Genomic DNA, 18050 nt, shown 5'->3' on the forward strand with positions numbered 1-18050 from the left:
GGTGTTGTGAAGGAGAGAGGGTTTGTCAGAGATGGGTATGACATACTGCTGGTGTTGTGAGAGGAGAGGGTTTGTCAGAGATGGGTATGACATACTGCTGGTGTTGTGAAGGAGAGGGTTTGTCAGAGATGGGTATGACATACTGCTGGTGTTGTGAAGGAGAGGGTTTGTCAGAGATGGGTATGACATACTGCTGGTGTTGTGAAGGAGAGGGTTTGTCAGAGATGGGTATGACATACTGCGGTGGTGTTGTGAAGGAGAGGGTTTGTCAAGAGATGGGTATGGGTATACTGCTGGTGTTGTGAAGGAGAGGGTTTGTCAGAGATGGGTATGACATACTGCTGGTGTTGTGAAGGAGAGGGTTTGTCAGAGATGGGTATGACATACTGCTGGTGTTGTGAAGGAGAGGGTTTGTCAGAGATGGGTATGACATACTGCTGGTGTTGTGAAGGAGAGAGGGTTTGTCAGAGATGGGTATGACAGAGGGTGTTGTGAAGGAGAGGGTGTCAGAGATGGGTATGACATACTGCTGGTGTTGTGAAGGAGAGGGTTTGTCAGACTGCTGGTGTTGTCAAGGAGATGGGTATGACATACTGCTGGTGTTGTGAAGGAGAGGGTTTGTCAGAGATGGGTATGACATACTGCTGGTGTTGTGAAGGAGAGGGTTTGTCAGAGATGGGTATGACATACTGCTGGTGTTGTGAAGGAGAGGGTTTGTCAGAGATGGGTATGACATACTGCTGGTGTTGTGAAGGAGAGGGTTTGTCAGAGATGGGTATGACATACTGCTGGTGTTGTGAAGGAGAGGGGTTTGTCAGAGATGGGTATGACATACTGCTGGTGTTATGAAGGAGAGAGGGTTTGTCAGAGATGGGTATGACATACTGCTGGTGTTGTGAAGGAGAGGGTTTGTCAGAGATGGGTATGACATACTGCTGGTGTTGTGAAGGAGAGGGTTTGTCAGAGATGGGTATGACATACTGCTGGTGTTGTGAAGGAGAGGGTTTGTCAGAGATGGGTATGACATACTGCTGGTGTTGTGAAGGAGAGGGTTTGTCAGAGATGGGTATGACATACTGCTGGTGTTGTGAAGGAGAGGGTTTGTCAGAGATGGGTATGACATACTGCTGGTGTTGTGAAGGAGGGGTTTGTCAGAGAGGGTTTGTCATACTGATGGTGTATGACAGAGGGTACTGTCTGGTGACAGACTGCTGGTGTTGTGAAGGAGAGGGTTTGTCAGAGATGGGTATGACATACTGCTGGTGTTGTGAAGGAGAGGGTTTGTCAGAGATGGGTATGACAGACTGCTGACACACTCTCAACACAGTTCAGCTGTATATGTGTTACTGGTACTTACTCAGTTAGCATAGTGTTGGTGACTGCAATGCTGACTACCTTTCTCACCATCACCAGAGAGTCCCAGAAACAGCAGCGATTGTTGTATGACTCATACACAAATCTGCAAAATGATAATTATTCTCACCAAATAACTATCTATTAACTGATGTAAAAGTCTCATTTTCAATAGGGAAATGATTCATTCATCAATACAGTTTGCCTGTTGTTGAACTATTGCTTAGTGATTCAATTCTTCTTTGCAATTAGAAACCAAGTGATTATTTAACTTAGTTTGATTGTGACTTTGTGTGCTGGCGATTAGATGCCTCACTCTGAGAGGTTACATTTGAACACTTTCTAAAAAGGTACAGACAACTGAGTATTGATGGTAATGGACATAAATTAGGTTGAAAATACACTGTATGGTTTCACCCTGTCACAAAGTTGAAGTAAATTAAGACTTTATCTTATCCATGTTGCGTTTATTAAAATAATGATCACTTAACACTTCAATTAATTTCAAAAGGTAACTGCAAACATGAGTTACCCATATCTCGCTGACTTGCAGTCCAGGAGCCCCCATTTCCTTTGTCGAAGTGTGAAGAATATGAGCAGGAGAGGCAGCAGTACGATGTACACCAACATAAACAGCGTCAACACAAAGTTGAGGGTCTGTTCACATAGAAACAAAACCTGCTGTAACTGGAAAAGTGTCTGAAACGCATGCACTGCAATATTATAATACACTTCCTTGAAATTTGTACAAGCTGCAATCAAAACAAACATTTTTACTAATAAAACTCAGTAACTCATCAATCAGGACACTTTTTAGGATTTATACCCGGACTGTCAACAACAAATAATCCATCGAAATTACTCGTCGACAGTGCGGAGAAAGGGAGATGATGTTCCACATGAGTGACTTCACGCCCAGTGTTATCGAAATTAACAAACAAATTAAAACAGAGTGCAATATATATAGTAGACAACATATTTATTTAGTCAATATAACAACATGTATCATATGTCACACAACATAACATATTTGTATATATATTTCATAAATCTCACACAATATATATTACATAAGTCAAATAGATATGTAACATTTGAGATTGTAATGATTCATATAGTCCAAGATGAAGCAACTCTGACACATGGTCTGTGCAGTTCAAGTCAGCAAGTCAGTTTGCAAGAAGGTCGGCCTTCAAGGATCGAATCTTAGCATCGATGATTCGGTAGCGACGTCTACGGACGGGATCTCTCTGCTGTCCTTGGATCTGCTGAATTTTAACTTCAGTAGCTGACTGTTCTTTTTGCAGCATTGGCACAACCTCAAACACATTCAGATGTGTCTTCATGGCATACTTGTTGATTTTGTTGTGCCTACCCTCCAAATTATTGTTAGTTCTGTGTCCATCATTTCAAAATGATTCCAAGTGGGTAGAGTCCATGGACCTTCTATCCAGGTGGTAGTAACCCAATGGCATCAAGCCAGACATCTTCAACTTTATCCAGTGGCACTAAAGGTAGAGCTGCAGCTCGACGCACTAGTCTTTTCACATTGGTGTCTGACTTGTACTCTGAAGCAAGGCCTACTTTCTGTGAGCAACGCCAGATGCACTGGGTGTAATGAAAGAACCACCCACGAAGCTGAGTATTTGGAAATACAACACTGGCGGAATTGTGAGATGCACATTCAAAGTCCAACTGAATCAGGAGAAACCTGAAGTCCTCCAGTCTGTTTCCAGGCGTGTAGCAAGCCAATTTTTTCGTGTAAACCCGATAGGTTACACCTAAAAGCCTGCAGAACGACTACAAAATGAAGTAATGTATAAGTTTTCGTTGAAGGGAGTTTGTAAATACCTGCATTTCAGTTATGATTCACATATAATCATGACTTAAACAAAATATTAACATACATGTCGATGGAAAAACAATCATTACTGAAAGAAAGACACCTTTCATACTTATGATATGATGAATAACGTTTTCTGTACATGCATGTATTGGTAATGCTTTGTTATCAAAGAATATTCAAAATGAGTAGTACTCAAAATGATCCATGGATGCATTTCCACTATAAAATTGTTCTGATAACGTATTTGTAGGTATTTTTGGCAAGAATTAGAAAATATTTTTTAAGCAAACATCATGTGTAAGCCCAGGCTTTTTCTATAATGGTAGCTACGCCCCTGGATTCAGATAGTCAAACACGCTTGTGTAGAACATAGATATTTTTTCTGGGTTACATCTTTTTATTCTCGAGTACAATGTTTCAGGGCTTGTTCTGGCCCCATCATCAGGTAAAACTGTTGTACTCTGAAACGTTGTACTCGAGAATAAAAAGATGTAACCCCCCAAAAATATCTTTGTTCATCAAATATCATCTTCTAAATGCCAATCAAGCATTTAATATGCTTGTGTAGGTCGCTTCTGTTCGGTTTGGCAAGAGTCCATACATCAGGGGTTTCATGTGTCCTTGGTATTCAGCATTGATCGAGTAAATCTGGTCAAACAGTTGAGGTGAAGACGAGAATGTACCATCTGCAAAGATGACATCTGCTGCAGAGAGAAGATTTTTGCTGGTGAAGAAGAGCAAAATGTTGCCATCATATAGTCGGTGAAGAAAGTCATCTCCTGCTTCAGTCGTTGTCCACTCATTCTCTAGATTGATGTCTGCAAGGGTCTGTGGGAGCTTAGGGACGGTCTTATGTCTTTGTCGATACATGCTGGTTCACGGAGTCAAAGACAGGAATGTGTTGGAGAAGGGCGTCCGGTGCAGCTGCTGGATCCTTTCTCAAGTTGCTGAGATCTTCATGGTAGATCTGGGGGGATAGGCGTAGTGTTGTCAGTCTTTGCAAGATGATGAAGCTTTGACTTGAACGCATCAACTTCAGTAAGAAACAGAACAGCAGGATGGTTGAGACCTTGACTATATTCAGCAGGCTGTTTTCTATAACCAGATACAATGGACAGGTGGCATCTGTACATCTCCAGCATGTTTTCTGAGCTCTGCGTCTGTTGACTCTGTACTTGAATCCATTGTGGTAAAGATTCTGACCTCCAGATTGTGTGACTGCTGCTGTTCGTGTTGTAATATGTGTGTAATGGATATAGTATGTATTTATTGTAATTCCAGCGTCCATAATGCAAGACAAATTCCCTTCTTGGGCAATAAAGTATTATTATTATTATTAAATGTTTTCAACAGCATTTCGATAATCCTTCTACTCCCAATATCACAAAATAATTTATAAGCTCTCTGTTTCTTTCCGGGTTTTTTTTGCATGTTAAACTCCAAAATGGTAATCCTTCCACTCGCATAACGTAAAATAATAGTCTGTTTGCAACCTTAATTCTCATACAAATTGTTAAAAAGACATTCTCCTTAATTAACTTAATTCATTTACTCATGAAACGAGCATAGCCACCTGCAAATCCCCAAGCAAACATTCTCTTTACTTAATTAACACCATCACGGTATGTTGACCATGCGATGTCAACACTCCGGTTTTTATTCTGTCGATGGTTAGCAATATCATATTTTTCATTTGTCAACAGATCGGGCTACCATTTTCAGGACAAAATTCAAGAATTGTCAGAAATATACCATAAGCTGTTTCCTAGCTTATACCACCTAACCTTGACCTTTATAGGATCACCAAAATGTCAGTGTCTCAAAAAAAGGACAAGAAGCTATTTATTCATTAACCTGTGCTGTGCCGTCTCCATCCGTTCTCGAACACCTGGCTGTCCCTTTCTCTGCATCCCTCCCTCGTAACAAATAGTGAACTGTGTCAATATTTTAATGATAGATTGTTAAACAACTTTTTTATTTTCAGGACAAAAATTATGCAAAAAGCTTGTTCTGGGTGATGAAACATATTTTGCAAATATAATGTACAGGTTTAGATAGTGATGAGTATACTTGGTGTAATTAGTTTTAGCTTGGGGTGAGGGGCCTTCGCTTGAGCGAGAAATTGTTATGTAACTAGTGGTACAGCTTGGGGTTTGATGAATTCAGCTTTGGTCAGTTAATTGAATGTGGCCAGCCAGTTTATAGGGAGAAGCTCGGTGATTCTGATCTAGCTGGGATGTTTCTTGAGGACGGGATTTTTGCCAGTTGTGGTTGTACCCATGATGTGAATTCACAAACTTGCACCCACGTCGGGACTGTGTCAAATATGGAAACTAAGAAATCATGGTGTACAGTTTTGGAAGGTGACTATGCCATATTGCTTTGCCCATAATATATCTAAGACAATTCCCTCTTCACTTTCCACATTTGTAAATTGGTATTTTGCATCAGCCTTCTGTTAGGATAGTATAAATAAATCTTCCTGAAGTAGTCAGATTGTTGTGTGATCCATTTTCATTGTGCGAGTGAACTGGTGTCATATACCCCTTTATCACACCTTCACTCGTAACACTCTGATATCAATGCCCAAACCTGTACAATTTCATTTTCAGATCTACTAGCAATCATTTTCTGTCAATAATGTTTTAGCTATATGAACACAAGTGAAACCTACAAATGTGAAATGATGAAGAGTTAAAGGTTTTGGAACTTGTACCTGCAACTGTCAACAATTTGTGTCACAAGACATGATACCTAATCATGATTGCATGAGTGTAGCAGAGGGACGATGCCGAATAGAACTAATATTCCTGAAGTGGAAGTGACCTTTTCAACTTATATGATCTTCCATGGTTAGGGGCTAGAGGTGTGACGATACAGAAATTTCACGATACGATACGTATTGCGATATCTTGGAACGATACGATTCGATTCGTTGCTTATCACGATATGCTATCTTTAGTTATTTTCTTTCAAAATGTATATTTTGGTAGCAAGTAACAGTGTAAATTTTGCAATAACCGCCAATTTCTGGTGAAAATTAATAATTTTAAGGTCAACGATACATATCACGATATGAAAAAAAGTATCGATATATGTATCGTCGGATAAAGTATCACGATTATCGATACTACGATATATCATCACAGCTCTATTAGGGGCAAGTACATTAGAATGTGAGATTAGAATGGATTCCTGACCAACTGTAAGACTTCTGATGCCACCTATCTTTAGTCTGAGAGAAGTAAAAAATTACTGTGACCTCAGCTACAGCCATCATATATAGATCTCAACTGAAAATGAACAAGATCACTCCAAAAATATACAGATTCATGGGAAATTCCAACTAAGCCAGACTTCTATTAATTTTAAACTTCTTCCAAGATGACTGGTGATAAAATTAAAGCTAAAGCTTTTCTAAAGGAGACATGATTTTACTAACATAATTCCTGTCAACTTAACAGAAATTGTTTGTATCCAATTCACCCTCATTGATCCGCTGAGCCCTTGACCTCACCAGTAATCCTTCTAGTTTTGTTATTCATATATCTTGTAATTCTTGTCTCTTCTCATCTAACTGTTTTCTTCTGTTTTGTTGCTTTCTAAACAATCTATTTCATTCAATAAATCATTCTCCTTCTCCTTAAACTGTTCATTATAAGATGAATAGGAGAATTGTCCCTCTGATCTCCATCACTGGTTGTAAAGATGACTATGGCAGGAGATACAGAGTCATTGCTATAGACTGGTCTTACTGTTTAGTAATATCACATACTAACATTTTTACTCCAATACTTTATTTGGTGTTTCTAAACAATGAATGATTAAATTCTCAATATGAAACCAATATCTAACCACAGATCAGACCTGTAACCTGGCATAATATTTGAATTACTGTGACAATACAGATTTTCAGATAAAAAAACAACAATCTAGACTTGCTTGCTTCACAGGGATTTTTCTCTCTTCCATTTATACATGCACAAGTCAGGTTTGTGATCACACCAAATTTAGATCATCAGATTTAATTATACCAGTAATACAAGATATGTTACCGAAATCTTGCAAAACAATTTTGTAAAATTCAGGTTTGTAAGAATTTGGTCCAGTATGTCTTTTCCAAAAGCAGTAACATCTATAAGTAAAGAGAAACCACTATCATCTCTGTATGTCATGTTATTTATATTTAAAGTTACTATCAAGTAAAATTGCTACACCCTGAGACTGACAGGTACGACATTTAAAAACACAATGGTATCCAAAGTCAGATCTCAGTAAAAGCTCATTTTCAGAAATAAAATTTGCATCTTGTAACAGATTCAGAGAATATACCTCTCAGACTGAAGAAAAAAAAAGAGGAAAACATGGAAGTGCAGCAAGAGGAATTATCAGCTGAGTTTCAAAACAAACATCGATCAAAGGATTAACCGATAACACGCTGATTGATTAATTGCTTTTATCCTGCACAGCGGATTTGTCAAAAGGTAGTGTTTATGTATGTAGATTCACTAATCTATACTGAATACACCCTGTTGTAAAGTTTCTTTGTAAAAACAATGTCCTTCCTTCAAAGGATTAACCGCCAAAACCTTGATTGGTAGCTCATTATTGGCTAACTAATGGCGGACATCATGCAATTTGCTTGCCAGGTGTGCTATCTTGGGTGACCAATGGGATACACCAATGTGAAAAACCTGAAACGATAGATCACTTTTTCGCATATTAGACCGTTAAAATAAGACACATGACATGGAACAGGATTCTTTGTCAGCTGCAGATGAATGGCATCTCATTACTTTATGTGGATATTGATGGATACATTCCCCTAACAAGGTAATAGCCTGATATTGTTGCTATAACTATTAGTTTTAATTTTAATATTTGCATTTTGTTTTAATCTATTTGTTATGGCATTCAACAAAATCCTTTTTTTGCCTTGAAAGGTAATGAGACAGACAACATCACAGGATGAAAAAATAACAAAAGCAACAACCAGTCCATGGAAATTGCTCTGCATCTGTGGCCCTTTAAGTATCCAAAGAGTACATTAAAATTGTAAATTGTTATTATTCAATAAACTGACTATTTACTTGTCTATAGTGTCTATATAGGACTTCACCCGATCCATCACAGTCAATATGAACTGATACAATTATTCAAACAATCTGAATAGAAACAATTTTATAGTTGATAATAATAATTATTATTTGCTGGTGTGAAACAACCTCTAAATGGGGTGAAACTGTGCTGGGGTGAACTTGTTTGGGATGGAGTAACCCGTTACCCTTCAGACTTTGCTTAAAATCATGTAAACATCAACACAGAAAGATTCTTATCTCCAGAGAAATCCCTACAGGTATGCCTGTTTTGGGAAATTGATGGGACTCTGGATACCATTTTGTTTATTTTCCTTCTGTACAAAAATCAAAGTAACAGATACTTACAACAGTGGCCTTTGTCTCATTTTAATGCTATGAGTTTGTATCAGTTTGGTACAGGGGCGGTGGGGTGGGGTATTCGCGTTATGGCGACTTTTTAGTTTCAGGTATTCGCGTTAAGGCGACTGGCGGTAGTCTTTGATGTTTGGTGTTGTTTTAGTAATGTTTGTTTAAGGGATTAGCGAAAGGATTATCGACTTACCTAGTCGAAATTGCAGTGGTGCACACATTTTAAATCATCAATGTTTTTGGTGAAAAGTGAACTTTTTTCACGTTTAGTTAAATAACTATGTGTCATCGTGAGCTTATATCAATTAACTAGTTAAGTAACTATGACAGCAAGACAATTAAAATTTCTTATAAAAGTTTCGAAGTTTACAATCACTATCATCATGGCGAATGCACAACTCAAGTACAAATATCTTCCCACTTGTAGAGATGGCAGATATCTGTGTTGGAAATTATATGTATCGTATTAGTAAGCGAAAAGCAAATGATGTTGATTATTGGAACCAACCCGAATATTTTCGAACTGATTCAATTCCTGATGAAGGAACATAAGACAACAGAAATGCATTTGGTTCAATACACCGTGGACAACGCCTCCCTCCTAAAAAAAAAAGAAGTATCAAGACCTTCAGCGAAAACTGGTTGACTTGAAGACCAGACTTGACACCGGGCACGTCTCTGTCATCGAGTATGCTGAAAGGGCATCGTACGCTCTGAAACTTGCTTAACGACTGTTTCATATGTGAAGATGCGTCACAACATGTGAATAAATTTGTTATTGTTTGTGAGAAAAAAGGCACAACGCGAATGAACCGGTGGGGTATCCTAGTGGTTAAAAGCGTTGGCTTGTCACGCTGAAGACCCGGGGTTCGATTCCCCACATGGGTACAATGTGTGAAGTCCATTTCTGGTGTTCCCCGCCGTGATATTGCTGGAATATTGCTAAAAGCTGCGTAAAACCATACTCACTCACTCACTAGTTTGGTACATACATCATGTGTTATGAGTTGTTACCTTGACTGTATCTTATAAAACTCACTTGTACATGGGCCTGTAACCTTGATACAGTAAGGAACTGAATAGTTGTAGAAGTTTCTTTATAATGTGCTACATGACAGACACTACATCCACCTAACTAATATCATACCAAAGAACACAGGAATCAGCATGACACAGGCAGCATTTCAATACAAGTTAGGGATGTTACCAGTAGAATACTTATGGAAATATATATTGTGATATTTATATTGTGGAAACTATTAAATATCAGTTTATAACCTTTATTTCATTTCAGGCTAGTTTTGCAGATTATTGGGTGTGAGTGTAGTTTTACCACAGCACCAGAAAGTTACAACATGCTTTGTATATGTGGAGAATTTCACCCTCCTGTAGATTCATGAAGTTTACAGATTTTCCATACAGATTGTCACAACCCGAATCTCCCAAATCCCTCCTACAAACTTTCATGTTCTGGAAGGTGTAAGGAAACATTTCATCTAAATGTTTCCAAGTGTTTGATTAATGATCAAAACAGTGTGTATATTTATAGTTGTGGTGATGATGATAATCAAATCAGATCTTTGGGGGAGGGGGGCTTTTTTTGTCCAACTACCGTTATATTTGTTCTGTGGTTTGAATTTAGGGAAGAACACCCAACCATGCCCACAGACAACAGACAAGCAGGCCTTGACATGCACGATGACCATCAGAGGGTTTCTGGAGTGGGATAGTTTAGTATTCAAAGCTTGTCACAATGAAGGATGAAGTGCAATTCGCCACTGTAAAATCAAATCACTATGACGCTTTGACCTATTTTCAGGAAGTAATATTTCCTAAAGTCAATCCTTAGACAACCCAAATTATCTGCCCTATAACACTTCTAAGGTTATGTTGAACCATTGTAGATTTCAGGGAGTGAAAATTTTGCTTTAAGATATTAGAAGTAAATTAGCAATTAGTAAATTAACTATTGGCAGAAACAGAAGATACAGGTGTGCTTTAAAGAAACACTCATAAGAAAGATGCTTACGTACCTCGTTCTTGAAACTCGGGGAAAGAGAATACAGTCAAAAAAAGCCTCAGTCCTCCATACAGCTTATATGACTTTGAAATTCAGTGTCAGTCAATCACACTCAAGGTGCCTTCTGATAGACGCATTCAATTTGTAGTAAACACAAAGATTAAGCATACACAACTATTTGATGGGACAGTATAAGCAGAAGTTAGGTTCAGGGTTAAATACATGAACTACCACATGGTGAGACCAACAATGAGCAGATACCTGGAACAGAAAGTCATCACAGGAGACTGTGTGGTCATACAGGAACACATTGTCTGGAAACAGGCCGGTGTCCAACACCATATTCTGCAACATATAAATCTGTATTCATTACAAAGGCTTACATATACTTCTGAAAATCCCTCCAAATATTCGGTTTTCCACAAATTCTATTTGGAGCTTCTCATACATTGTGACTGTCTACATGCCCTCGGGATTGCTTTACTGGAGACACAATGTACCAGAAGGGTCTAAATTGTATGGCTTGTATTGTTGTTTAACACTGCACACACAAAATCCCAACTTTCTGACAAGGGCCTATAAATAATCAAATCTGAACAAGACAATTGAGTGATTGATCTGCAATCTACACCAGGGTGGCACATTGCCATGATATCAATCAGGTCATCGAATTGACATAAGTATGCATGGAAAATAGAATAAGTTCTTAATTTATTCCTAAACAAATTTCCATTGTAACAACACTGTAATTCATGCATTCTAGACGTAGATATGTTAATTCCTGGTTATTCAATGATGCTTATGGACGAACCTTATTAAAAAGCAATCTTCATTCACACAACATACCTCCCAGTCCAAGTAATCACACTCTTCATTCACACAACATACCTCCCAGAACAAGTAATCACAATCTTCATTCACACAACATACATCCCATACCAAGTAATCACAATCTTCATTCACACAACATATCTCCCAGAACAAGTAATCACAATCTTCATTCACACAACACACCTCCCATACCAAGTAATCACAATCTTCATTCACACAACATAAATCTCTTCATTCACAGAACAGGACAGTAATCACAATCTTCATTCACACAACATACCTCCCATATCAAATAATCACAATCTTCATTCACACAACATATCTCCAAGACCAAGTAATCACAATCTTCATTCACACAACATATCTCCCAGACCAAATAATCACAATCTTCATTCACACAACACACCTCCCAGAACAAGTAATCACAATCTTCATTCACACAACACACCTCCCATACCAAGTAATCATAATCTTCATTCACACAACATATCTCCCAGAACAAGTAATCACAATCTTCATTCACACAACATACCTCCCAGACCAAATAATCACAATCTTCATTCACACAACATACCTCCAAGACCAAGTAATAATCTTCACAATCACATTCAACATATCTCCCAGACCAAATAATCACAATCTTCATTCACAAAACACACCTCCCAGACCAAATAATCACAATCATTCACACAACATCCTCCCAGACCAAATAATCACAATCTTCATTCACATAACATACCTCCCCCAGACCAAGTAATCACAATCTTCATTCACACAACACACCTCCCAGACCAAGTAATCACAATATTCATTCACACAACACACCAAGTCCCATACCAACACACCTCCCATACCAAGTAATCACAATCTTCATTCACACAACACACCTCCCATACCAAGTAATCACAATCTTCATTCACACAACAACCTCCCATACCAAGTAATCACATACCAAGTAATCACAATCTTCATTCACACAACACACCTCCCAGACCAAGCAATCACAATCTTCATTCACACAACATATCTCCCAGACCAAAAGATCACAATCTTCATTCACACAACACACCTCCCAGACCAAGTAATCACAATCTTCATTCACACAACATCTCCCAGACCAAATAATCACGATCTTCATTCACATAACATACCTCCCAGACCAAGTAATCACAATCTTCATTCACACAACATACCTCCCAGAACAAGTAATCACAATCTTCATTCACACAACATACCTCCCATATCAAGTAATCACAATCTTCATTCACACAACATACCTCCAAGACCAAGTAATCACAATCTTCATTCACACAACATATCTCCCAGACCAAATAATCACAATCTCCATTCACACAACACACCTCCCAGAACAAGTGATCCCAAACAATCTTCATAACATAACACCCAGGCCAAGTGATTCCTGAAATTTATTCTAGCATGAAGACAAGCCCTAATTTTCATTTGATTTTTTTATGGTGGAAAGTTGACACTTCAGATCTGTCTTTGTCTGACCGACCTGTCCAAATGTTTGTGTGCAGGAGAAACTCTGGATTGCGCTGAGGGCTACCGGTAGGTAGTAGGACAGCACGATGAGGAAGAGGAAGTTGCGTATCCCAGCACGGCGCCTCTCAACCACCACTCGCACAGGCTCACGCTTAGCAGCCTTTACCTTGTTGTCCTACACAAAAAAAGTGTAGTGTTAAGACAAAGGTGATCACTTCATTTTCATCTAGATTAATTCCAACATACAGCTTTCTTAGGTAATAAGGTCTATTCGTACTGTCTAGCTAGCTTCACCTTTTGACTTAGATACAGGCACCCAAATGAAGTGATGTGGTAAATGCAGTGATGTACAAAGCATTTTGTGTATGCATACAAATATAGCAAAAGTGTTGCAATTTGACTTTATGTCAGTCAGTACATATTCAGAGAGAATGATACTGTCCATTCTACAATTAACAACAATCTGTTTCAAAATGAATTTCTGGTACTAAACCTTGTGTAACATGTTACTGGCACCAAGAAGTATGAATCAATACTATATAATGTTAGGTTCTGCAACTCTGCAACAATATTATTCTTGTCAGTAACAACGAAAACATAATGTAAAATATAGAACAAATGTGTTAACAAGATTAAACTTACTAATGCCCGGTCCACGCAAATACCAAAAGAGACAATGACACTTGGGATAGCTATGGCAGTCCCCCATCTCAGGTAACTGGACCACTTCACACCTGGCAAAAGGCACTCTGAAATGGAGACCTTCATTTTCATGCATGGGTTAACACACTGAGCAAGAAATGGGAAGCTGTGCATGCTGTACATGTAATCAAAGACCTGTATTCAAGTAATACCAATACTGGTATCAAAGAAAATATGTTTTGGAAACGGCTAACATCTGTATAACACAAATCAAAACATTGAAGAGCACTTTTCCTTATACTGATTAATGAAACAAGGTACCTGTCATCACGATATCTGAGGTGAAGGTGGAGAAAGACAGAAGAGCAGCAAGATGAGACATAAATGATGGCCACTGTACTTTCACAAAGAAAGACAGGTAAACCAGTTGCACGAAGTTCATCAATATCTTCAGCTGCAAATAAAACCACAGTATTGTTCTGGATTGTCTTCTCAGGCCTACCCTAGACCATATACTTATGACGAGATACACAAAATATGGTGTGTGTGAGATTGAAATATTTGTAATATCAATTACACATTAAAACCTCATAGACCCCACAGAGCTGTAGATTTAGATCCATTTGTAGATATAGGTACCGCTTACCACACACAACTGTATTGTTAGTAGTAGATTTAGGTACTGCTTACCACACAGAACTGTATTGTTAGTAGTAGATTTAGGTACCGCTTACCACACAGAACTGTATTGTTAGTAGTAGATTTAGGTACCGCTTACCACACAGAACTGTATTGTTAGTAGTAGATTTAGGTACCGCTTACCACTGTATTGTTAGTAACTGTTATTGTTTGTAGTAGATATAGGTACCGCTTACCACACAGAACTGAATTGTTAGTAGTAGATTTAGGTACCGCTTACCACACACAACTGTATTGTTAGTAGTAGATTTAGGTACTGCTTACCACACAGAACTGTATTGTTAGTAGTAGATATAGGTACTGCTTACCACACAGAACTGAATTGTTAGTAGTAGATTTAGGTACCGCTTACCACACACAACTGTATTGTTAGTAGTAGATTTAGGTACTGCTTACCACACAGAACTGAATTGTTAGTAGTAGATTTAGGTACCGCTTACCACACAGAACTGTATTGTTAGTAGTAGATTTAGGTACCCCTTACCACACAGAACTGTATTGTTAGTAGTAGATTTAGGTACCGCTTACCACACAGAACTGTATTGTTAGTAGTAGATATAGGTACTGCTTACCACACAGAACTGAATTGTTAGTAGTAGATTTAGGTACCGCTTACCACACACAACTGTATTGTTAGTAGTAGATTTAGGTGCCGCTTACCACACACAACTGTATTTGTTAGTAGTAGGTTTTTAGGTACCACTACACACCACTGAACTGTATTGTTAGTAGTAGATTTAGGTGCCGCTTACCACCACACTGTACAACTGTATTGTTAGTAGTAGATTTAGGTACTGCTTACCACACAGAACTGAATTGTTAGTAGTAGATTTAGGTACCGCTTACCACACACAACTGTATTGTTAGTAGTAGATTTAGGTACTGCTTACCACACAGAACTGAATTGTTAGTAGTATTTAGGTACCGCTTTAGGTACCACACAGAAAGATATTGTTAGTAGTAGATTTAGGTACCCCTTACCACACAGAACTGTATTGTTAGTAGTAGATTTAGGTACCCCTTACCACACAGAAAGATATTGTTAGTAGTAGATTTAGGTACCCCTTACCACACAGAAGAATGTAACACGTATTGTTAGTAGTAGATTTAGGTACCGCTTACCACACAGAACTGAATTGTTAGTAGTAGATTTAGGTGCCGCTACCACACAGAAAAGATATTGTTAGTAGTAGATTTAGGTACCTTACCACACAACAACTGTATTGTTAGTAGTAGATTTAGGTACTGCTTACCACACAGAACTGAATTGTTAGTAGTAGATTTAGGTATTGCTACTTACCACACAGAAAGATATATTGTTAGTAGTAGATTTAGGTACCCCTTACCACACACAACTGTATTGTTAGTAGTAGATTTAGGTACTGCTTACCACACAGAACTGAATTGTTAGTAGTAGATTTAGGTACCGCTTACCACACAGAAAGATATTGTTAGTAGTAGATTTAGGTACCCCTTACCACACAGAACTGTATTGTTAGTAGTAGATTTAGGTACCGCTTACTACACAGAACTGCATTGTTAGTAGTAGATTTATATATATATTATATGGGTATTTATATAGCACTATAGTCCATCCCACATGCATGCTCAAAGCGCTTCTTTGTTTTTCCCTTGATCATTGGATGTCAATCTCAGCGGCACATCATATTAACTCCCTGGGGAGCATACAACTCTTGCTGCCACTAGGTGCACCGAATTAATGTGACTTCCCCACCCTTTTGCAGTACCCATTCACAGCTGGGTTGACTGGGACACATAGTCACAGTACTTTGTCCAAGTTTACTGCACATTGCTGTACCCGCAACTAGGTGTTTGCACGTATTCATGTGGCCACCATCTGGTCTTTTACCAACGGATTCGTGGGTTCTTTTAAGTGCACAGGGTTGTGTACTGTACACTAGGGCCAGGGGTTGTGACAACACTGAAAGAGTCTGCACACAAATTTGACTCCAAGGATTTTACGCCCGGTCACAGGTGGGCTCGATCCCGGCACCTCAAGCTCGCTGGATCAAGAGCCTGGCACCTTGGACAGCTCACCCAACGATCCACTAGTAGATTTAGGTACCACTTACTACACCAAACTCTATCATTAGTAGTAGATTTAGATCCATTAGTAGCTTTAGGTATCGCTTACCACACAGAACTGTATTATTAGTAGTTTGAGGGGGAAGCCTTCTGCACAGAGCTGCATTATTCTATTTATCAGGTGAAGCCTCCAGGGCTGTATTATTTTTTAATTCACGTAGAGCATCCTCCAAAGTGTTACATTCATTATTCAATTCGGATAAAGCCCTCTACACAGATCTGTATTATTATTAGATTCAAGTAAAGTCAAGTAAAGAAAAAGATTCAGTGTTAACAATTAAGAGCTGAGTATCGTTGCCTAAGCGGGCAAGACGATATATCCCGACACCAGTTTAATGAGACGATATATCATGAAAGTATTGGCAAGGAACCTGCAAGACAATTTATCATCACGATACAATGGTGGCAATACAATACGTATCCCGATACTTTACAATTTCTAATAACAGAACATATATGATTGATAAAATGACTGAAAATTTATTTGTTTTAATGCAGAACTTGTGTTACATTCACACACACACACTTAAAATGCTGTTCATCTAATAAAGTTTCAGCATTTAATGCTTCAGAAAGTACAATCAAATATATTCAGTATACCTTGATTTAATATATATAAGTTTAAAAATGAAGTTTACCCTGGGAAGTTTCTGCACCAATGCTTTCACAAACAATTCAATGTAATTTATACCAGAATTCAGAATCACTGAAAAAACTTCTTAAGCATGCTTTCTAAATTTTATCTTCTCTTTGTTCTCTTTCTTAACAAAGCTAAGACATTGTTCATAGTGATCAATAAATGGTGTTATTTGTCAAACAACTAAAACTTATTTCAATTACTTGAAGACAAGTATTTTACAGTTCACAGAGTTTGAAAAATGTTCACATTCTTTCACTTATACAACAACTCCTTTGTTCATGTAACAGAGATAGCAGACACAAACAAATTCCTTTAATGGTTCAATTTGTTTTTAAAATTTAGAAGAATTTCAAAGAGACTCCCTTCCTATTCCTAATGCAATTCTCCTTACAACTTTAAGTAGTATTTAAGTTGTATCGGGATATATCGTCTCTTGTGTCGATACATCGATGTATCATGGACCCTTGCGATATGAATATACTGATATATTGCCTAAATGATGAATCGTTACACCACTATTAACAATATTCTACAGTTTGATTATGTACATGAACATCTACATCTTATGCACATAGATTCCCACCTTAGTGACTGCCGCTGCTGTAAGTCCACTGACAGCCACACAAAGTACAATGAGAAGGATGTAGATACCTGTAGCTATTGCAGCTAGAGGAATTGGGCTGCACAGAAAACATGTGTTTCCCACCAGTTGATAACCTGAAACAATCATGCAATCAGTCTGTATTCCCTAAAGTGCAAACAGTTGTTGTGAAGACAAGGCTCAAAACCTGTTGCCTAGTTGAGAAATATAGCAGGACAGCAAAGGTTGTCCCCTAAAACGATGGATGTTGTACAAGGCGTATGAACAGTATATAACCCATTGGACCACCAGGAATTGTTCTATTACTGAAAAACATATCAAAACCTAAAATGAGAGAGTGTTGTGAAGAAGATGCAGTCATC

The 18050-nt window shown here is 38.2% G+C and overlaps 1 protein-coding gene across 3 annotated transcripts in view; it reads right to left on the minus strand.

Moving 5' to 3' along the window:
- The window catches only part of LOC124286244, a 40013-nt gene that overhangs the window by 18756 nt on the left and 3207 nt on the right, over positions 1–18050 (minus strand). For all 3 annotated transcript variants that reach the window (XM_046722600.1, XM_046722608.1, XM_046722592.1), the window contains exons 4-10: positions 17671–17804; positions 13964–14096; positions 13643–13749; positions 13014–13175; positions 10928–11011; positions 1886–2010; positions 1358–1459 (exon numbers count right to left, since the gene is read on the minus strand). In XM_046722600.1, coding sequence (XP_046578556.1) covers positions 1358–1459; positions 1886–2010; positions 10928–11011; positions 13014–13175; positions 13643–13749; positions 13964–14096; positions 17671–17804 — 847 coding nt within the window. The remainder of the gene's footprint in view (positions 1–1357; positions 1460–1885; positions 2011–10927; positions 11012–13013; positions 13176–13642; positions 13750–13963; positions 14097–17670; positions 17805–18050) is intronic.

Source organism: Haliotis rubra, unplaced genomic scaffold (assembly GCF_003918875.1).
Source record: "Haliotis rubra isolate DU_JTF1 unplaced genomic scaffold, ASM391887v1 Scf110, whole genome shotgun sequence".
In the NCBI taxonomy this organism is placed as follows: domain Eukaryota; kingdom Metazoa; phylum Mollusca; class Gastropoda; order Lepetellida; family Haliotidae; genus Haliotis; species Haliotis rubra.